This window comes from Lissotriton helveticus, chromosome 11 (assembly GCF_964261635.1).
Source record: "Lissotriton helveticus chromosome 11, aLisHel1.1, whole genome shotgun sequence".
In the NCBI taxonomy this organism is placed as follows: Eukaryota; Metazoa; Chordata; class Amphibia; order Caudata; family Salamandridae; genus Lissotriton; species Lissotriton helveticus.
In genome coordinates, this window is record NC_136072.1 from 370,232,286 (window position 1) to 370,255,947 (window position 23,662).

The following is a 23,662-nucleotide window of genomic DNA, read 5'->3' on the forward strand; positions in this document are numbered from 1 at the left end:
AAAGGACTAATTCCTTGTACTAGCCTCTTGCCTGCAGCTTGGGCCTATAGCTTGGGTTTACAATCTGGTATAGACCTCAGCAGCAAATTACAGTGCTACAAATTATCCATATTCTGCTACTGTACATGTATTCTCATGCCCACAAACCCAACTGGGCCAAATAAAAACATTACAGTAGTAAAAAGGTTACCTTTAAATGTTCACTTGAGTTGGCAGCACTGTCACAACAAGTGTGTGAGTTTGGGAATTCGGAGCAAACTCATTGCCAGCAAACTTTTTCACACCACTGGTTATAGTGATTATATGAAAGCTTACTATAAAATTATAGCCTGCTGTTGAGGGTCATGCCGATTGTTGTTTTTTTTAAAGCTTTATTTTCAGCTTTACACACAGATACATCAATAAGTAATGCACATATCGGTACAATGGTAAGACGCCACAACACATATGAGGTCACGATAACATTATCCGGCAGCACCCCAGGCCCCAGAAACAATTAATGAAAATATTCAGGTTAGGCCACATTATCAATGATCTGTCCAGAACGTTCACATCTCAAGGAACAAACCCACCGCCCCCTCCCAATTGAAGTCATAGTCCCCAGTGACACATTTAGAAAGCACATACGCAAAATCATGTCACATGACACCAGACAGTACACCAGCACCCCTAGCCTACGTCCCTGGGAACAATGCCACTGACAACTAGTGCATCAGCCTCACTACGCTTACGTGTAATGTACGCTCTATATGGGCCCCATATAACTACCGGGCGAGAGGAGCTGGGCACAAGAGTAGCATACTCCTCGCAGTTCATGTTACAATGTGCCAAACTACGAAGCCATGCATAGGAAGTAGGGGATTTCCTGCTACCCCAGAACAACGCCACCTCCCGCTTGGCCAGTAGGAATCCCAGTGTGGCGAGCCTTCTGAATTTTTGGGGAAAGTTAATCATGTATCTTAGCAACGCAATTTCCGGAATGGGAACAAGTGTCATAGCAAATATTTCTCCTAGCGTATTGTGGACCTGTACCCAAAAACGCTGCAATGTGGGGCAGGTCCAGGAAAGGTGGGCAAAGTCTGCGTGTGGGGCATGACATTTCAGAGAATGATGGGGTCTGGAGGGGTCTATCTTGTGTGACCAAGCTGGGGTGTGATACATTCTGCGAATAAATTAAAAATGCAACAACTTGTGCCGACTGTTCAGCGACACCTTTTTCGTGACTCTGCAACACTGTTCCCATTGATCATCAGTAATGGGACGGCCCAGATCACACTCCCATGCCAAGCGGACATTAGCGTCAGAGAAAGGAAGCTCCATAATACACTGCCTATACAATTTAGAGACCAAGTGTGCGCCCGTTAGACTTTCGATTATAACCGACAGTGGAGTGAACGGTTCAGGAGCTATCAGAAATGTAGGGAAGGTTGCCCGCAACATGGAAAGCACGCGACGCAACACAAATCGACCCATAAAGGAGCAATCCTGAAACCGGGCTTCCTCAGACACCGAGAAAACATGATTGTTGGGGAACAGGTCTCCATGTGTGGAAATCTGAAACTTCATCAGTGTGCGTTGCACCAAAACCTCACCAGTGATGGGAAGCCAGGTGGGGTTCGGGAGTGGGAGCGCCGGGGAGTACAACAGGTCGATACCCAACATTCTACGCAACCTGTCCCATGCCCAACTAGTAGTGGAAACAGTTTGAATATCTTGTGGGTCTCTAGGGACACCAGTAGGTAATATTGTGGATAGATTCTGCAGCAGTATCCAGATCTGCCTCTGGTTTCAAATAAGGAATTCTGGCGTCTGGGTGGTCCCAAGCATAAAAGTAACAACACTATGCAATCAAATAGTAGAGACACATATCCAGGACTCCCAGTCCGCCTCGCTCCGGTGGCAGTGTCAAAACCCTGCAGCTCACTCGCGGATTCTTGCCACCCCATATCAAGCGCAGAAGAAGGTGGCGCAATTGTAAAAAAAAGGACTGGGTAAGAGGAATGGGAATGTTATTAAAAAAATACAGATATCTCGGGAGGACTACCATTTTTATGATGGCCACTCTGCCGGCCATGGACAAAGGCAACCGCAGCCAACTATCGACCTGAGCTTCCAGCGCGCTAATCATTTGGCCATAATTTAGTCGAATAATGGAAGCAGAATCCAACTGAATATGGACCCCAAAATATTTAACCGCATACTGGCACCATTCCAACGGAAACTCGCAGTCCCATGAAGTCGTACTGCATGTTAATGTAAAAATCACGGACTTGCGCCAGTTTATTCTAAGACCAGAGAACCAGCCAAAAACGTATAATTTCCCTGATAAGGGGCTCGAGGTTAAGGTGGGGTTGCCGAACATATAACACTGTGTCATCGGCATATAATGATATTAAGAGGGAGCCAGTGCGAAACTGCAAGCCACGGTGGAGATGGTTCTCGTGAAAGTGTCGCACCAAAGGATCCATCTCCAAGATAAAAAGCAATGGGGACAGGGGACAGCCCTGTCGAGTACCGCGGGATAGCCGGAAAGGCAGGGAGATCGTGCCATTCAGGTGCAGTCTAGCGGTAGGCTCTGTGTACAGCAGAGCAGTGGTTGAGACGAAGCATTCAGGCATACCCATACGACACATCACCGAAAGGAAGAAAGGCCACTCAAGGGAGTCGAATGCCTTCTCAGTGTCAAGAAGTACTGCGGCGGCCGGAGTGGTGGGGTCTATCCAATGCAATCCAGTAAACAAAGTGCGAAGGTTCAGGGAAGTCGACCTGTGGGGAACAAAGCCAGATTGAACTGGAGATATTATATACTACATCAATAAATACAGTTGGATGGCAATTACCTTGGCTAAGATTTTATAGTCGAGGTTCAGCAAGGATAGTGGCCTATAGGAGCCACAGAGGGAAAGATCCTTGCCAGGCTTGGGGAGAAGGATGATTACTGCTTCCCAAAAGGTTGGGGGGGTCATGCCGATTGTTAAAGGCTACAACCTGAGTTATAGGCTGGAGGCACATGCCAGGTCAGGGTCTAGAACAAGGCATAGGGCCTCAGAAGGGCTGTAATCCTATTAGAACATTTCATTCACTGAAGATAGAGTGTTCTATTAAAAAGGGAGAAACAGAAAATCTGAGATTAGAATACTGGAGCAGAAGGCGTATACCAGCCATTGAAGACAAGCTACCGCATTGTCTTCAACGAAACTCTCAACATTCCTAAAGTACTATTGATATTTATAGATCATTCAGTTCCACATATTGACCTGTACTTGGTCTAGGGTGCTCAGTAATGAAATGTTGCCATTTTCATATCAGTTGTGCTGTGTACTGCTCTGTAACTGGCCAATTTGTAATCTGCAGCTTTTAATAGCTTAAATGCATGGATAACACTTATAGTTAATACTTTAAATACGTTATATTTACCCAAAATATTTTCTCGATGTCAGCTGTATAGATGTTCTTAACCTAAAAAACAGACTTCAGGCAGTAACAGTTGGGGGACTGTTTGTGGTTTGAAGTATCCATGGAAGGTAAAACAAGCAGTGGCAAAACTAAGAAGCCTACCTAGCTTGTGTTTTGAATTCAGACTAAAAAAAATAAAAACATTTGAACAGAGAAAAAACAAAAAACTAAAAAAGACTGCTTTCTACATACTACATATCTACCAGATAAAATATTTGTGTGAAGATTTAGGGGAATTTTGAGATGTAATATTGTCACTTGGGCTAAGGAAGTATCCCATAAGATGTGGTATGATACACTACAAAGTCAATAGTTTGTATTGAGAGAGAAATACTCCTCCAGACAGTGTCAAAGCCCACTCTTTGTATATCTTAAAGTATGCTTACCAACAAGTAGTTTGTGAACTACTAATAAATCTCCTGCTACCTGTAAGTAACTCTCTTCTTTGAAGCCCAGCCTACTAAATTATAAGCTTTTACTTGGTTGAATTTATATTAGTAGGTTAGGATGATTTCTACTGAACATAAGTGGCTCTTCTTACAGAGCAGGTTATAGATTCCTGTTTTAAATAATTGGTAGCAACAGGTAGCAGGCAGCTGCACTGTCAAGCCAGATCTGATGATTGCTTTGTGGACTAGGGTGACCAACTGACATGGTTCCAAATTCAGGACGGTAAGTGTAAAAATTCAGGACAAAGGGTCAAAATTCAGGACGAAAATTCAGAACAGAAGGTCAAAATTCAGGACAAATCTTCAGGACAAAAGGTACGTTTTACAGACACATCAGAGGAAGTTGCGCAATAGTATAAAAGTAAGTAAATAGACAACCACTTAAGTACAAGTCAAAATAAGTTTATATTTGGTTGAGACAATTGTGCACTTCATGGTTTTTTGGTATGCGCACAGCTTTGAGCAACTGTGCAGGTCTTTTTTAGGTATTTCATATGATAATAATCTATTGATATGGTTACTGCACTGGGTTGTCCATTCTGATATTTTGTTTGCAACTCATGGTCGTGAGCAGACATGTATGGTGAGAGAAGTGCTCAAGAAGATCTGCTCTGATAGAATTTTGTTACTAGCATCTCATATCTGAGTGCCATTGTGAGATGTAAAGTGGCAAGCATAGGTGAACTAAAGGGAGGATTGCTGGGATGAACCCACTACAGAGAACACAATATGGGTGTTTCAGCAAGTGGAACTTAAAATATAGAATCTGACTTTGCTTATAGGGGCTTCGCAGAGAGTTGCACTAGCTGACGGAAGTCACAAAGGTGCTTTTCCCTTCAGCTTTCTTAAAGAAGGCACTTTCAATACACTATTACATAGTATTTTTGACGCCTTGCCTATTGTTACAAACACAATATACATCTCAAGCACAGCTCATTGCACTATGAGGCTCTCCCTAAAACCTTACGCCTTAAACAAAGCATGCAAACATTTACAATTACTAGTGTTACATTCAAGTAGCAGTTGGGTTTCACTTAAAATGTCATATGTATGATGTATAGATCCCACGCATAAGCACACAGCAAATACAGAATAGTAATACATAGGCAAGGGAATAGCCAGAAAATGTAAATACCTCCCACTTGAACTAAAGCTCTTATGGCACCAAGAAAGCAAAGTAAGTAATCACAACCCTCCCCAGAAGAGCTCTCTTGTCCAAGGATCTAGCTTCCATCAAACCCGACAGCCACCATTCCAAATGTACTTTCTGTCATCTATTAATTCTTTCATTCACCATTCAGTCTTTCACCATTCATTCCGTCCTTCCATCTGTTTTCCCATCCATATCCAAACCTTTTCAACCATTTGCAAACCTATCCATCGTCTATCCTTCAATCTATCATTTCACTCATCCATCCCTCTTTCCACCCTTTCACTCATCAATCCATCATCCATCCACTCTTTCACCCAATCCATCCTTTCACTCATCCATCCACTCTTCCACCCATCCATCCATTCACTCATCCATCCAACCATTTACCATTTCACCCAAGCCATCCTTTCACTCATCCATCCACTCTTCCACCCATCCATCCATTCATCCAACCAACCACTTACCCTTTCACCTTCTTAGCCACCCTTTCACTTATCCATTCATCATCCATCCACCCTTTCACCCAATCCATCCTTTCACTCATCCTTCATCCATCCACCCTTTCACCCAATCCATCCTTTCACTCATCCACCCACTCATCCATCCATTCACTCATCCATCCAACCATTTACCCCTTCATTCAAGCCATCCTTTCACTCATCCATCCACTCTTCCACTCCTCCACCCATTCAGTCACCCTTTCACTTATCAATTCATCAATCCATCCATCATTTCTCTCGTCCATCCACCCATTCACTTGCCCCTCATGTACCCTTTCACTCATCAATCCATCCTTTTACTGATCCATCTTTCATAATTGGTGGTGTGAAGGGTGGGAACCCCCAGGACAGCGCACACATGCGCACACTACTGTTCTTTTACATCCCCTACTGCTCATCTTTACTGGCACGATCAAATCTTTTCTACTGCTGCCTGCAGCCAGTCTGGTATTTTTCTAAATGGCCCTTGTATATTGATTGGAGCTGTTTGTGTTTTTTCTTGTATACAGACAGACATGCAAAAACCTTTCTCTATCTCTCTCTCATTACAGACAATAAAAATAACAGATTTATTTACATTCCTTTAACAGTTTTATTGTGAGATAAAGCGTTGTCCGTTCCTTTCACAATACAGAATGAAATGGCACCAGAGAGTAATAAGACCTCATAATTTATCAAACACAAGCAGGTACATTTATTAGAAGATAAGTGTCTTTTTATGAGAGAAGGGCAAGATTATGCTTTCAACTGCACGGATCCCCTACTTGCATTTTTTCCAGGACTGACCACACCCCAGGGTACCCCCACTCCCTTCATTGTGCGCCCCAACTGCAAGAGGAGACTTCTTTTAACCCTGCGGTGCTCTTCTGCTTCTCCTACCATGTGTGTCATATTTAAGATTCAACTTTACCTTCGGCTCGGCTCCTCGGTGATTTTAAGCTAAGGTGCTTTAGAGGTTCCAGGATGGGAAGTATGCTTTAGCAGCTCAAACTGGCTATTGTCATTCTGTATGTGACAATCATCCACAGACAGAATGACAATGGGTGGGGTGGGGCTGCTCTTGTGCTCCAAGGAGGAGTGCAAAGCGCCCCATCAGGGAGTTGAGGCCTCTCGCAGGGAACAGCTCTGCTCCCTGCAGGGCCCAGAATTACGGACAAAAGGCATCCGTAAAAGGGATCCTCACGGACAACGGACGTGAGGTCCAAATTACGGACGGTCCGTGAAATTTACAGACAGTTGGTCACCCTATTGTAGACGGTATTGAATGGGTAGTGTTTACAGCATTGGGGCAAACTATGAGATTGCAGAGTCTCTTGTGCTGCCTCGTAACATGGGTCGTTCTTTTTAGACTTTATTTAAAAGAACAAAGAAGGCTCACTGGGATATGGTAGGAGCCCTGTCCCTCAGGAAAACTCAGAGCTGGTATGGTCTTAAAAAAGACCTGCACCAACAAATGACAGCACCCAATTACTGAAAATAGGCACTATATGACAAATGCTACAAAATGAAAGGCTGTGCTCTTATTACATCTTCTAACTTAGAGCAAGTATGAGATGGCATTTCTTGTGCAAGGCGGCACTTCACAATCGTGCCAGGGCACTGTGATGACAACCGTAGGCTTTGCACTTCGGAATCATTGCTATCAAGTGTGTTAGTCTCATTGGAACAAGAGAGGCTCCCAAAATGCATCAAGTTGTCAAAGAAAAGAGGAAGACTTGGGGCTCGTTGTGTGGATGAAATGGAGTCAGACAGTCAGTCACTTTAGTTATAAGGGAATACACCGAAACCACCTACGTATTATTTACATACAGCAGAATCTCTTCTGCCAAAGACACATCGAAAGCACAACGTTTTACGCTAGAAACACATTGGGGTTTTAAGGCGCTTCTGGACATCCTGCCTAACTACCCTTGGACACACACAGTAGCACCCACAGGTGTTGCCAGCCTTCTTACCATGGATTTGGCGCGAAGAAGATGTTTCAGTGATGCCAACCGTGTGCACCTCGTGCCCCGCCTTCCTGTCCCCATTGGCGCGAACCGAGAGGAACCAGTCAAAGGCTAATGCCTGGACCTCGCCTGTGGCCGCCATGGCTTCCCCCGGGCAATCGCTCAGGCAGTGCAAGTCAGGCTGTGCAGGGCACGGCTGTCGCAGCGGGCCTGCTCGCTCAATAAACAGGCAGCCCCTGCACTGCCCCCTCTCTTGAGCTGAAAGCCAAGCCTCGAGCAGCAACTAGGACACACTGCCAGATCCCAGGTCTCCCTGCCGAAAGATGGGTGCAGGCGGCCGGCATCTCAGTTACAGAGATAAGTGAAGCCCCGGTGGGATTTCCTCTCAGGGGTCTTAAGGGCTTGGCACGGGAGCGCGGGTCGTACCGATGACACACCTGTTCTGCGCTGCCGGTCGCTTAAACGGTTGCCCAGACCCGAGGAAGCATGCCAACTCGCGACGGGAGGTTAAGTTACGCGAGTAGCTTCTTACGGTGCACGTCTTTGCCTCCCAAACTGTCTTGGGCTCTGCCCCTTTGCAGTTCCTCTGTCTTTTCCCAATGTTTAACCCAAATGCGGATTACCCTGTGCGGAAATTGCAGTGTTTCATACCAGGTCCGTAGTGCTTGGAAAGTCATTACCATTTTTTTTAATCCTGCCCAATGCCTGGGATTTAAGGAATTTACACTTTGACCCGATTACGAGTGGACCGCAATGGGTGGGGGTTTACTTCAGCGCAGTCACGCATTATTCATCCTCTCACTAAACTCTCGGTTTTGTCCCGTTTTGATTGTGCGTGTTTGATTGTGTTCATTTCCATTTCTCATCTCTATTTTCTTACAAGTGTTCTATGATCAATTAACTTTCTAAATTTGAGCTACAATGTTGCACATTCTCAAACCTTCCATGCTCAATAATATTAATGTTTAACAATATTAGAGTGCATCTTTCACCTCAAAAGTATCCTGGCGCTGACCTCATTAGAGTAGAAAACAAGTCAAGTTAGATATTATGTCAAATATGTCTTTCTTCAGTGAGGACCAGTTATATGAGAAACATCCAGGTTTTTAAAAACTTTTCTAAATGGAAGAAGGTTATTGCTGGCTCTCAGGGTGCCTGATAATTTCTTCCATAGCTGTGCTGCCCTCACTAAGAAAACCTGTCCTCCATATCTCACTTTCCAAAATTTCAGTAAGTATTGGAGATTCTCGGAGGAGGAGCATATATTTCTGGAAGGCGTATAGCCTTGGAATTTCCTCGGTAAGGGTATGGGTCCTGTTTCCTGCATTGCCTTAAAAATCATGTAGAATGACTTGAATGCAATTCTTTCCTTTACAGGAAGGCAGTGAAAGTTCTTCATGGTTCCAGAGGAAGAGAAATATCTTGGTTTATTTAGTGCCATTCTTGAAGCTGAAGCTTGCACTCTGTGCAGTCTCTTTGCTAGATAGTCGGTGCTCCTAAAAGCAGGGCATTACAGTAGTCAATTCTACTCAAGACAGTGCTTTGAACTACAAACATCAGGGGCGGCTCCTCCATGTGGGCAGCGGAGTGTCACCTCACTGCTTTCTCGCAGTGCGAGAAGCAGTAAGATAAAGTGGTATAAATACCATTTTATGTTACTTGTGTCTCACACTGCGAGAAAGCAGAAGGGTTTGGTTGGATGCAGGCGGGTGGGTGGTCCTGCAACAGGGCAGTGGAGGAGTGGCCTGCCCAATGTTGCGGGCCCTGACTGTTTGGTCGGCCCTCTGGGACCGACCAAACCAGTCATGCGCACTCTGCCATTTTCACCACGTAGGCAGCCTACATGGAGAAAATGGCCTCCCCATGGGTGCCTGGCTGGGCGCCGTCCTCACCAATCACAAGGCTGACATTGCAGCATGTGATTGGCTTAGGGGAGGCGAGGGAGGCTGCCTGCTTCCTGCGAGGAGCAGAGAAGCAGAGATGATGCGGGACCGGATTGGGCCAGCTAAGGTGAGTTAATTTATTTAAAATTAAATTAACCCCCCACCCCCCTCTTCTGACCCCCCACCCAGGAGGCATGCCAGTTACAACTGCTATAAATGCCCTTGCTGGCTTAATACAGTGCTTTGAACTACGAATGCTCTTGCTGGCTTAAGACAGTGCTTTGAATTACAAATGCTCTTGCTGGCTTAAGACAGTGCTTTGAACTACAAATGCTCTAGCTAGCTGTGGTAGCATTGGTACAATTTTTCTTAGGTTACCGAGCAGCGCAAAACATGTTGCTGCTTTCTTATTAACATGAATCTCCATAGAGAGTTTATTATCAAAATATACTCCAAGATTACGCACCAACTGAGACGTCGTTTCTTGCTTACTCTTATTTGTCCAAGGCCGGTAATTTTCAGGAAGTGTATCTGGTAGTTTGGAGGCTGAACAGCATAACAACTCTGTTTTGTCTCATTCAACTTCAAAGAGTTGGTATTAAGTCACTTCGCCACCTCTCTTAAGCAGTTGTGAAATGCTTCAAATGAGACTGGTCTATCATTGTCTAGCGAGAGGATCAGCTGCTTGTCATCAGCCTAGTTTACAAAGCTGATACCATAGGATCGATTAACCCCTTCGCCGCGGGGCTAATTCCCCCGCGGCGTGGGGGAGGGGGGCCGTGCGCGGCGCTGCGGGGCTTTTGACGAGCTCGTCTCGTCACACTGCACGGTGGCGCTGTGCTCATGATGAGCTGTGCTCGTCATGACCACACCCGTTTAAATGAACGCCCAGCACAGCAGGGGAATTATCCCCGCGTGGGCCTTCCACTACGGTTATGACGAGCTGAGCTCGTCATGAGCACCGCACCACTGTGCCTCATGACGAGCTGAGCTCGTCATGAGCACCGAAAGAGTTAAGTAACATCAGAGGAAGTAGATAAAAATTAAGGAGAATAGGGCTGAGGGCCGAGCCCTGAGGTACACCATGCTCCACTGTTCTGAACTCTGAGCGAAAAGGAGAAAGCATGATCACTTGAGTTGTGCTTGTTAGATATGATTTGATCCAGTCCACCTCTGTGTACAGAAACCTGTTGACAGCCCAGAAGAGTTAAAGGTCGCATGTTGGGTCCTTCCCTACCGACACAGATGCAAATGGAGCAAATAAACGAGCCTCGGGACCAACCAGAGTCTGTATCCTGGCAATCACCTGCTACTCCCAGCACAGTCAGTAAGTCCAAACTCCCTCCATTTGCAATGTTGCACATCACCAGAAAGGAAGACTTTTTAAATGATCTAACCTCTTGCACAACCCAACAGTCAGTTGACTGAGTACTGGATGTTGCAGCGCGTAATATGTTTCGACTCAATGCATCCTGTGTGAGTCAACTGTGACATTTGTGGATTTGTAGTAACTGATATTCAAGATGTCTTGAAGGTGCTGATGCTCAGTAACACAATATATAACTGAAAAATTCCTCCACCAGCATATATTACATCTCTTAACTTTTTTTCACTTTGAATGTCAATTTTAACACAGTTAGGAATTGAGAAATCATCCTGGTCAAACCTAGGCTCCTATTATTTCTGTTCAATCTTGGCCCTATTAACTACTCTGTTCACATTGGTGTGCGGCGAAATAACCTGTTAACAACTGGGGTTGACAGTCACCAACTCGTTTTGTGCATAAGGCTTGCAAAGTCCTGAAGTAAAAAAAAAATATTTTGCCACAAACCTACACAAATATAACAGCCACAGCCATTAGTATAGCATCAACAACTGGCCTGAGGGAATACAGTGAGTCATTCAACGGGTTGAGTATGGTCTAGGATCCAGTAGAAGCAAAGGTAATGTTAATGTGACACTGATCCCTTATTTCATCATCATAGTCATGGTAGTTGTCTTAGTGATAACAGTCGTAGCACTTGTAACTTCTAACCTGGTTTCCAATTCATGATCCATTATGAATATAAATGGGAATTTTAGTCATTTTACTTGACCATAGCGGGGACATCACCTTTGTTATAGAAGCATGCATTCACACTGCTGCCACTACAGAGCACCGTAATTGAATACTTACAGCATATTACGTCATGACTGCGAAGGTCATTGTGGTGTCCAGGTGTCCGTGTCATTTAAAGAAGAGGCTGATATTATGTCCCTTACCACTCAAAATTTCTAACCTGTTGAGGCCTTTCTATGTCTCTAATAAAAGAGAGAGGGACCCCAAAACCAAAGGGATAGGGTACCACAAATGACGCTAGTCAGACAAAAATTCCCTTTGGGTGAAATAGCAACAGTACTTAAGTACTCACAAGCATACAGACAACAATTTACATCGAAGCAATGTAGATAAACAGGATACAACCACTCTATGTGAAAACACTCTCAAAGCAATTCAAATTATAAAAACAATTTATTAAAAAACATCACATTAGATAAAAACAGAGATTTGGGAAACATATAGGGACGGTGTAATAATCAATAAAGACAACAACATTCAATAAAAAAGGAGTGTGCAGGAAAATAAGGATAGAAACCATTCATAGAAAGACAATTTTGGTTTCCCCCTTCATGTATATTCCTAGATTCACTCCTTAGGCGTCGACGCGTTTCGGCGGTGTAAGCATATTAATCCGCCTTCATCAGGACAGTGAACAATACAGTTTCCCAAATAGATTCTCAGACATATGGAGAGTATGGCCTATATTGCATGGGGTGTTCTGCCTCCTATGCGTCAAACCGAGGAATTCGTCCAGCGAATTCTTTTAAATATGCGTTCCAATGCGCATTAGGGAGCTATATACTGTTGTAAGGCGTAATTACGTCTTTATGGTAATATAGTTCTTCAGTTGGATGACTGTACAAATTGATTAAAATTGCTAGTGCGTGAGCTCGCAGTAAATGGGGAATTACACTTTATGCTTCGGTCATGATCCTCCGCAATTTATCTACAACGTGGGTCCCGGGATTTACACACAGATACCCGCTGTGTAAGGAGAATCTTCTCAAAGATCCCTCTTGGGTTTAGGATCGTAAGACGTCCTGCGTACTCCTCTTCGAATCACCGGCTAGTTTTTATCTAATGTGATGTTTTTTAATAAATTGTTTTTATAATTTGAATTGCTTTGAGAGTGTTTTCACATAGAGTGGTTGTATCCTGTTTATCTACATTGCTTCGATGTAAATTGTTGTCTGTATGCTTGTGAGTACTTAAGTACTGTTGCTATTTCACCCAAAGGGAATTTTTGTCTGACTGAGGCCTTTCTATGTCCTTATATACTCTCCTCACAGTTGTTTTTGATCAGTAGCATTCCACAGATATCTACTTGCTCTCAAATGGCATTGCTAGACGTATTAAGCAAATTATCATTTTCTCATGTTAATTTACTATTTTTGGGAAACTTTAAAAAATGAGTGACGCTATGGAACATCCGGGATTAGACAAACTCCTTAACAACCTCAACTACTTTCATCTTGTCCCCTGGGAAGTTAAGAGTCTGTGACGAAGCGCTACCTGTTGTCCATCCCCCCTCACCCCTTCTAATGATAGGATGCCGCCTTACCTGTCACCGTGTCCCCTCCTTTATTTTCAGACTCCAACGCTATCCCTTTAAGAGCTCGCTTTCCCCTGCAGTCTCATCCATTCATGTGGGCGGGTCACCTCACTTTTCCTTCTTCAAAGCGGAAGAGACAACGGAGTCACCAGAGTCGGCGTGGAGGAACCTGGCGGCGTTGGACCAAGCGGACCCCGAAGTGCAGACCTTCCTTGTGGCACCAGGGTTGGGTGGACTATGGAGCCTTGCGGATCAGAACCTGGAGCCAGGAGCGGAAACTGACGGGACCGAAGGACCGCCCTACGAAGACCCAGGAAAGAGGGAGCCGGATCCATTCCGGCAGCGCGTGGAAGCCTGCCACGGCCCTGGAGGGTCATGGCTAGCGAAGTTACGGGGCCAACTGGGGGCCATATGGGCTGAAGGGAAAGCGGGAGAAAAGGGAGGAGCATCCTCAAAATCGCTATAACTAGGGGCCGTCTTTCATGCTAAAAGAAAATACTGTTTTGTCACAGATGAATGAGGAGGGCCTAGATCAACCTGTAGCCTTCATCAGTAGGAGGTTACTTCCACGGGAACAGAGGTGGAGTGCTATTGAGCGTGAGGCATTTGCTGTGGTCTGGGCACTGAAGAAGCTGAGACCCTACCTGTTTGGGACTCACTTCCGGGTTCAGACAGACCATAGGCCCCTCAGATGGTTGATGCAGATGAGGGGTGAGAATCCAAAGCTGTTGAGGTGGTCCATTTCCCTACACGGTATGGACTTTACGGTGGAACACCATCCTGGTACAGAACAGGCCAACGCTGATGGTCTGTCCAGATTTTACCGCCTAAGTGATGAGAACTCCAAGGAGTTAGGGTAGTTCTCCCCACATTTCAGCTGGAGGGGACACGTGTTAGACCTGGCACCATTGGCGTGGGTCTCCCTTCCATTTTACGCTGTCCCTCATGTATTTTTGCTGGTGTTAGATGCTTTGGGCACTGTGCCACTGCTGTTCGGTGCCACAGTGCAAGTGCTCCCTATTGTAAGTGAATATATTAGTTGGTGATTCCATGATTGACTGTTTGGTTTACTTGTCAGACCCAAGTACAGTGCACTGAGTTTGCCCAGGGCTTGTAAATCCAAATGCTGCTGGTGGGCCTGCACCTATCATCCAAAGGAAAAAATAGAAAAGTGAGGGAGGTAGTGAGAGTTAAGAAAAGAATAACAGGCAAAAACAGAGGAGCCAATTTTGTTGCTCGCACGTAGTTATATATTCTAGCAAGCTCACAATTACAGTTACTACAATTGGATAAACACAATGGCTATTTATGTAGAACTGTCTTTCAAAGTCGACGTTTCGATCCCCTGGCTCCTAATAAACCCGGGATCATCATCAGGACTATTTGTATGAATTGCCTGGTAAGGTTCCAACCAGAAAGTAAAGACCACAGCTGCTGGAGGTCGAGAGGCGATCTGGTAATCTTGAGATGGAGCGTTATCCAGTGTCGAAGGAGAAACGACTGAGTTTTCGCCTCCCTTGAATCGCGGTTACCACACCTTTAGGGTTGTTCCCCATTGAGGGTTCTAACTATCTATTGAGAACAGACACTCACTCCGTTTGGCGGCCCGCGCATACAGGAATCCCTTCGAGGACCCTGCCTTTCAAATTGCCGGACAACAAACACAGTTGCCAAAGCAACCTTAGCCCTCAGATCACCCCACAGGAATCTCATCGTGGACCTTTCTCACCATTTGCCGATCGCCCAAAAGCTAGAACGGCTGTTACGGTTGCTATTGTAAATTAAAGCCCCCGAATTATACTATCTGATCCTTTGCTGAGGAAAGGGACCTGAAGAAACTGAGGAGAGACTAACCCTAAACTGAAGTGCTGCTTGGGGGATTGGCCTGCAGTGGTTGCCTGATTGCCAAAGAAAGGAGAAAGAACTTTGTGTGCTTTCTTTTCAACTTGTGAAGGATCTCCAAGGGCTTTGAACAGAGCATGCCTCCTGCTGAAGTCTCAGGAACAACAGACTTCACCCACCAGCTTCTCAAAAGTCTTCTTGAAGTGCCTGCAGCTGTGCTGGACTTTGTGGGGGATTTGCGTGTCACAAGGAGCTGAAAGCGTGACTCAAGATCGAGAAGCGTGTCGCAGAACTGCCGCTGCCGCTTCACAACCCGAAGCGCCCGGCATCACCGGAGAAGAAAATCGACGTTGTTGCAGACGCCGACGCATCCCCGGGAAGCGTGACGCAGGAGCGAAGGATCGACGTTGCATCAGACGCCGCCGCATCTCTAAGAAGGGTGTCGCAGGGCCTATCGCGGCTCATCACCGGAGATGAGGACCGACGTCGCCGCAGACGCCACCGCGTCACCGGGAAGAGTGTCACAGGGCCTGTCACGTCTCGCGTCGTTGTAGAAGCAACTCGCATCGCCAGTAGAGAAGATTGACGTCGCCGCAGACGCCGCCGCATCGCTGGGAAGCTTGTTGCAGGGCCAGTCACGGCTCGCATCTTGTAAAGTATCTCGCAACGCCTGAGAAGAGGATCGACGTCGCAGCAGACGCATCACCGGGAAGCGTGTCGCATCAAGGAGAAAACGTCGTCTTTATTTCTTTGCACCAGAACTTTGCCGCATTGCTTGTCGTGGAAGCGCAACGCATCGTAAGGTACATTGACGCAAAGTGTTGCATCTTAAGAACTGAACGGAACTAAGCTAAATCTACCATCTTAAAGTAACAGTATTGTGTATTTTTGTCGTTTATGGTCTTGTGGTAACTCTATATAAAGTATACTTATTTTTGTTATAACCCTTGTGTGGTGTCCATTTGTAGTGTTGTCACTGGGTTACTGTATGTGGTCTCAAATGCTTTACACACTGCCTCTGAGATAAGCCTGTCTGCTCGTGTCAAGCTACAAAGGGGGTGAGCAGGGGTTATTTTAGGAGTGTACCCCCTTACCCTGACTAGAGGCAAGGGTCCCTATTCGGCACAAGTACCTACCTGTGCCAACTAGAGACCCCCAAATCTAACACAGACATTTTACAACTAAGGGAAAAAGTGGAGACACTTAAAAGTAGGCGACTGGGTATTGGTCCTCAACCCCTCCAGTATCCCAAAGATAAGATCAGGCTGGCAGGGTCCCTTTCAGATCATACAAAAGGTTGGGCTCACATCTTACCAGGTTCAGGTCAAACCCAAAAGAAGCCAGTTATACCACATAAACCTCTTAAAGAAGTGGTTAGGTCCCCTACTCAAAGACGTCCGAGTTGTGAACCCCATGACTAAGAGTGATAGTACACTACCCCACCTCATAGTCAATCAGGACCTCACCAAAGAGCAGAAAAGAACACTTCAAGAAACCCTCTATCCATTCGTCTCTTTGTTTTCTGGCCTTCCGGGCCATACCACTATGGCCGAACATTCTATACAGACCCCACCCGGTAAGGTCATTAAACAAAAGCAGTACCGCATCCCTGCGCATGGGCGTCTGCAGGGGGGGGTCAAGGAGGGGCGCTTGCCCCCCCCTGGAGCACCTCTCCTTGCCCCCACCTGCGCACGCCTATGTGCACAAATGCATCCCGGAGGGAGGCCTGACGCCGGGGCTCATCCTCAGGCAGGGCATCATCCAACCGTCCGCCTTAATTTTAGGCATTGTAGGGAACAGAGCTGTTCCCCGCAAAAGGCCTCAGCTCCCTGATGGGGCCGCCTCGCACTCCCCTGTGCACAAGAGCAGCCCCACCCCACCCATTATCATTCTGTGTGGGGCTGATTGCCACATTCAGAATGACAATGGGTCAGTCTGGGCTGGCACAGCATGTGGTGGCCTCTTCCAGCCTGGGTCCAGGGCAGGGCATTCAGTCACATGGAAGTGCAAAAACGCCCATGCTGCTGCCAGGTGACAATCCAGTTAGCCAAAGGAAGGCGGTGAAAGAAGTTGAAAGGAAAGGATTATAGTTATAGTATAGCAACTATGGTTGCTGCTTTTTTTATTTTATGCAACTAACTACCATAGACAAAGCCAATAGTTCTGGCTTGTTGTAGGTGTAACGTTACTTGTTCCAAGTGTAACGTTACTTGTTGTATTATATATCTGGATGCAATGACAGAAGCAACAAAAATACCAGTCGGGCGGCACATTATATTAAGCACAAATTTTTAGCTTATGTGTTTAAAGCCTCGCATTGTATTACATCAAACACCCTTTTGGAGAGACCTCCCTAGTTTTTTCATCCCACTTAACGCTCTGGACACAACACCATGTCAGTCGCCCCACGTCAAGGCACTGTGCATCACGCATGACTCATGCCTTCCACTTTTTCAGATTGCATATGTGCAGGGGCAAAGTGAACCCTGCTCCACCCCACCCCTTGCTTTAGGAACTACAGCAAGGGTGGAGTTCTTGATAGGTCTCATAATTAATGTGAAAAGGTGAGTGAGTAACTAAGTGAAGAGATGGGTGGATGGATGAGTGAAAGGGTGGATGACTGGCGAGTGAATGGGTGGATGGATGAGTGAAATGATTGATGGATTGATGAATTGATAAGTGGAAGGGTGGATTGATGAATCGATAAGTGAAAGGGTGAATGGATGGACGGATGAGTGAAAGGGTGGATGTAAGGCTTGATGAGTGAGTGAAAGGGTGGGTAGATGGACAAAAGGATGGATCAATGAGTGAAGGAGTGAAAGGGTGAATGGATGAGTGAAAGGTTGGATGGATGATAGGTTCAATGGATGGATTCATGAGTGGATGAGTAGATGGATGGGTGGGTGGATGGAAGGATGGATGGCTAAGTGAAATGGGAATTGAAAGAGGAAGGGGGATCGGTAAATGGATGACTGAACGGGTGAATGGCTGGATGGATGAGTTAATGGATGGATGGGTGGAAGAGTGGATGGATGAGTGTATGGATGGATAGGGTGAAAGGGTAGATGGATGGATGATGGATGAGTAAAAGGGTGGATTGAGGGATAGATAAGTGAAATGATGGATGGAAGGAAACGTGATGGATAGGTTTGTAAATGGATGAATATGGACATTGTTGGGCACACAGATGGAAGGACAGAATGAATGGTGAAAGACTGAATGACGGATGAAAGGATGATTACACATTGTAAGCCCCAATATCTTAAACAACATTTCCTATACATTGATTTTCCCATTTATATGAGTGATTGTCTCTTTATAATATGTGTGTGTTGTAACACACTCCAAAACTCTGCCCCACATACTTGGGGTGAGTAGCACTATAGCAGATTTTTTTTTTTTTTAAGAAGAAGAAAACTTTTATTGTTTCAGTTAATTAAAACCACAACAATACATTTAAAAAGAGTCGACTAATGTGTTTAACATTTCTTGATATATAAGTACGATCTCTGTTGGTATGTTCTAGAGCATTCTCAGTCTAATACCAAATTTGTTATTTAAATAGAATAAAACGTAATTAAAATACAGTCTGTCTAATTTAGTGCAGAAGGTCTTGGTTTTTTATCACTTTTTATGTTCCAGAGAGCTCTCTCCCCGGGCTACCACAGTTATGTTATCCTTTTATTGACTGGGTGCCAGGGTGTGCTTTAGCGCTTGGGTGTGGGCTGCAAGGAACTTTAGTAGTAGGCAGTTCAATCGCGTGTCTACTGGGTTCAAAGTTGCCATAATTGCAGATCTGCACGTTCTTATGCCCTGCTCGTTCATAGACTTTTTTAAAAGAGATATTCGAGCTTGAGCAAGATTCGGGCAGATACAGACAAGATGGATGAAGTCCTCATTACTCCTCCCACATAATCTACAGATTTTGGGTCCGTCGTGCACCCAGAAGAAATTAAATACACATGAGAGAAGGTCTATGTGAAGATGAGGGGCACCATTGGAGGGTTGTATCAAGGCCAAACTGGCCGGACCGGGAATCAGGTGTTTTCTCTGGGAGCTGGGAAGGTGGGGGCGGTTTTGTTTCCACAAAAAAAGAGACCTGCACATTTGCTTAAAGCTGCGCGTATACTGACAAACCATGAAGTGCACAATTGTCTCAACCTAATATAAACTTATTTTCACTTGTACTTTAGTGGTTGTCTATTTACTTACTTACATCAGAGAAGGTTGTGCAATAGTATATGTCTGTAAACCTTACCTTTTGTTCTGAATTTCGACCCGCTGTCCTGAATTTTTGTCCAGAATTTTGACCCTTTGTCCTGAATTTTTACACTCACTGTCCTGAATTTGCACCCATGCCAGTTGGCTTGTAAATCTGCCCCGTAGCGTTCAGATTTTGGAATGCCAGTGGGGTAATTTTAGGGTTCAGGGTGGGTATGGGTTTTGGGGTGCCAGTGATAATTTTAGGGTTCAAGGTGGGTATGAGTTTTGGGGTGCCAGGGGTAATTTTAGGGTTCAGAGCGGGTATGGGTTTTGGGGTGCCAGGGGAAATGTCAGGGTTCAGGGTGGATATGGGTTTTGGGGTGCCAGGGGTAATTTTAGGGTTCAGGGTGGGTATGGGTTTTGGATTGCAAGGGGGGACATTTTAGGGTTCAGGGCGGGTATGGGTTGTGGGGTGCCAGGCGGACAATTTTAGGGGTCAGGGCGGGTATGGGTTATGGGTTTTGGGGTGCCAGGGGGGTAATTTTAGGGATCATGGAATTCATGAGTTTTAAGGGGCCAGGGGGGTGATATTAGGGTTCATAAATGTGCTCTAATTGTTGTCCAGTTTCAAATGCAGAATTCGCCACATTTGTTTCTCAGCTTGGCCTAAGCATTACCCGATCCTGATTGTCTGCCATTTTAGCCCCGTCCCTATTGATTAACATTAGCCACGCCACATTGTTTGCCAGGTTAGCCCCCCTGGAACAATTTCTGCGGATGCCCATGTCCCTGCGACAAGACGAGAAGCAATGGAGAAGGAAATCAAAACCATGCTTGCTTAAGGAGTGATACAGCCTTCCCAAAGTGAGTGGTCCTCGCCGATTGTAGTAGTACCAAAACCGGACAGAACCAACCGGTTTTGCATTGACTTTAGGGTTGTCAACGCAGTGTCCAAATTCGATTTCTATCCCCTCCCATGCGTGGACGAGCTGATCGAGCGGCTAGGCGATGCTCAGTACATCACAACCCTTGATCTCACATAGGGGTACTGGCAGGTGCCGCTAAAACCCTAGGATCAGGAGAAAACAGACTTTTATACACCATCTGGCTTGTTTGAGTTTACTGTCTTACCCTTTGGGTTACACGGGCACCTGCCACATTTCAACGGCTCATGAATAGAGTCCTATCAGCACACCAGTCCTATTCTTCGGCGTATCTAGATGACATTGTCATCTATAGCCCCACCTGGGTGACCCACTTACAGCATTGCCAGCTCGTCTTCCAGGCTCTCCGAGACGCAGGGCTGCATTTTAACACACACAATCAAGGGCTGGATTTTAAAAGGTCAAATATCTGGGGTATGTGTAAGGGAATGGCCATATCGAACCCCAGGAGGAAAAGGTTAAAGCAATATCACAGGCCCCTTTTCCGACTACCAAGAAAGAGGTAAGGGCTTTCCTTGGCTCCTTGGGTACTTTTGCCGCTTTATTCCCCAGTATTCCGTACTCTCTTCTCCTCTCACCGATCTTCTCAGAAAGAGCGTAAAACCCAAACACCTTCTACAACCTAACCCCCATGCTCTACAAGCCTTTAACAAACTGAAGTAAAAAACCTTAAAATCAGGTCCCATCCTCAAGTCTCCTGACTATTCTAGGCCCTTTCTACTCCAGACTGACGGCTCTGAAAATGGGTTGGGGGCGGTGCTCTCCCAAGTGTCATCCGACGGAGTGGAACATCCTTTTCTCTTTTTAAGCTGCACTCTGTTCCCCAGGGAGCAAGGTTACCCCGTTACAGAGAAAGAGTGCCTTGCTATTAAGTGGGTGGTGGACAAGTTACGGTATTACCTTGAGGGTACCCACTTCATCCTGTATACGGATCATGCCTCACTCCTCTGGATGAGCTGGAATAAGGGTAACAACCAGAGAGTCCTTCGCTGGTTCTTGGCTCGGCAGCCCTTCTCTTTTGAGGTCCGACATAGGAAGGGGTCGGATAACGGGAACGTGGACTTCCTTTCTCGGCTCTCCCTTTTCCCCGATTGCCAACAGGCTGGGGTGGAGGTGTGTGACAAAGCGCTACCTGATGTCCCATCCCCCCTGACCCCTTCTGATGATAGGATGCCGCCTTACCTGTCACCATGTCCCCTCCTTTATTTTCAGACTCCAACGCCTGAGGGACGCTATCCCTTTAAGACCTCGCTTTTCCCTGCTGTCTCATCCGTTCATGTGGGCGGGTCAGCTGACTTTTCCTTCTTCAAAGCGTAAAAGACAACGGAGTCGCCAGAGTCGGCGTGGAGGAACCTGGTGGTGTTGGACCAAGCGGACCCAGAAGTGCAGACCTTCCTTGTGGCGCCAGGGTTGGGAGGACTACAGAGCCTTGCGGACCACAACCTGGAGCCAGGAGTGCAAACCGACGGGACTGAAGGACTGCCCTACGAAGACCAGGGAAAGAGGGAGCCGGACCCGTTCCGGCAATGCTTGGAAGCGTGCCACGTCCCTGAGGGTCATGGCTAACGAAGGTACGGGGCCAACTGGGGGCCATATGGGCTAAAGGGAAAGCAGGAGAAAAGGGAGGAGCATCCTCAAAATCACTATAACTAGGGGCCGTCTTTCATGCTAAAAGAAAATACAGGAAAGCTAGCGCATCACTAGTGGCGATCGGGTGTTCACTTCTCCACTCCCTCATCCCGGTTTGTTTAGGTATCAGAAACATACACTCCCTCATCCCGGTTTGTTTAGGTATCAGAAACATACATTACCCTTACAAGTCTTTTTTTCTTCTCTCTTTTCATTTTGAAACAAGGACTGTTGGGCATCTCTGGGCGATCCTCTTCCTAGCGGTGGGCGAGAAACCAAACGGACTTCTCAAGTGCATCCTACTCTTTGGAGCAAGAGAGTGAAGACTGTAGCTAAAGACTTCACAAGTTCTTTTGAAATATATGATCTATGCCCAGACGGAATATATAAATAAAACCCTTTTGTTCATAAAACCACCCCTGTCTCCTTGGCTGCTTCTCCTCTGCGCCGCAGAGTCTCACCAATTGCAGATGATAGATAGATCCTTTATTATAAGCCACATTCCAGAGGACCGATCCTTCCGAGGTCTGACCACTCCAGATCCGAGCTAACTGATGTCTCCTTTGAACAAACCCAATCTTAAACTGGAGTGCTCATCACATGCTTACACTAGTCACAGTCTAAACATCAGTGCATGCCACCCATCTCCCCCACAATAATGACGAAACATGTTAAACCTCCCATATGTTTTGCCTACAATGAATACAAAGGAACATAGAGAAACCTAAACAATATACATATTATTAGAAGGTACACAACATAAACCTTCTCCAGCTGAATTCATACATCATTAAAACGGGCTGGCCTCTTACTCACACACCCACTCTTCCTTTTTGTAGATTGCATTTCCTCATTGTCTACCATGACACTATCATGCAGTTCCCTGGTACTCTTCTCTGACCCATGTCCGCTGTCCATAGGATCCCCCCACAAAGTCTTCTTCCAAAGCGCAACCCTATTCAAATCCCAAATACGATTATCTATTGTTTTTACAACATTTTTAATGATCTTAGTAACTTTTATATGTTGGCTAAGCTTATCCAACAAACCAGCTCTCCTTGGATGTTTTACTTTCACCCAATCTCCAATCTCAATCTCTATGTTTTTCACAGCCATCCACTCATCAAAAGTTGTATTCACTTTACTCAAGATCCCTCTTTCTCTCTCCACACATTTATTACTTTCAATTCTCTCCCTTTCATGCTCAGTTTTCCCCGTAGCACCTTTACTTTTAAACTTGTTTTCCCATGCTGGACTAACCATGTCAATCGAAAATCTTTTTTTTTTAAACAATAAGAAAGGTGTAACCCTAGAGACGAATGTAGAATTAGCCAATACATGCAAACTTTCCTCCTTATTTACTTTAGTTACTCCACCCAATTCAAACCATTGACCAACGCTTGATGCAAAGAATCCTTGACCACTATGTTGAAGCGCTCAATCATACGTTTGCATTGGGATGATATAACAATACTTTTTTTGTCTCCAATCGGACTAACATACCTAGTAAAAGTGATTTCTAAAAGTGAAACACGTGACTATGCTACTTTCCTGACACGTGCCAGCTGCTCGCCCTGGCTCTGGGTCCCCTTGCCGGACTCCTCCTGCCTCTGGGAGAGGTGTAGGCGTCCGTGAGCACGAGGGGATTCTTACTCTCTCCTGTAAAGGAGAAGGGCTGCTGGGTGCTAAGCCCTGGCTAAGTTTAGCCGCTAGTCTCCTTCCTGTCAGCCAGGCCGTGCCTGGACACGGTCCCAGGAGAGCATTAGCACCTGTGTTGTTGAAGCACTCGATTGCATCGACCCAGCCAGGCTCGTTGATATGTTGGGGTAGGGAGCAACGAAAGCAGATGTGTCCTTACTTTAACTCTGTACAGCAGAATCCGTAGGTGGACAGTGTTTTTAATAAATAAGGATGAGGGGTACAGTGGCATAGTGAGGGTTCCATGGGATGTGGCGCAAGAATGGAAAACGGATTCCAGAATGTTTAGTTAGCAATAATCAG

General features: G+C 45.8%; 1 protein-coding gene across 1 annotated transcript in view; it reads right to left on the minus strand.

Annotated features, from left to right (window-relative positions):
- LOC144791146 (uncharacterized) overlaps positions 1–7,749 on the minus strand; it is a 299,504-nt gene extending 291,755 nt beyond the window's left edge. The window contains exon 1 of the mRNA XM_078665803.1: positions 7,514–7,749. Within this exon, the coding sequence (XP_078521929.1) occupies positions 7,514–7,649 (136 nt within the window). The 5' untranslated portion in view covers positions 7,650–7,749. The remainder of the gene's footprint in view (positions 1–7,513) is intronic.
- Positions 7,750–23,662: the final 15,913 nt, after the last annotated feature.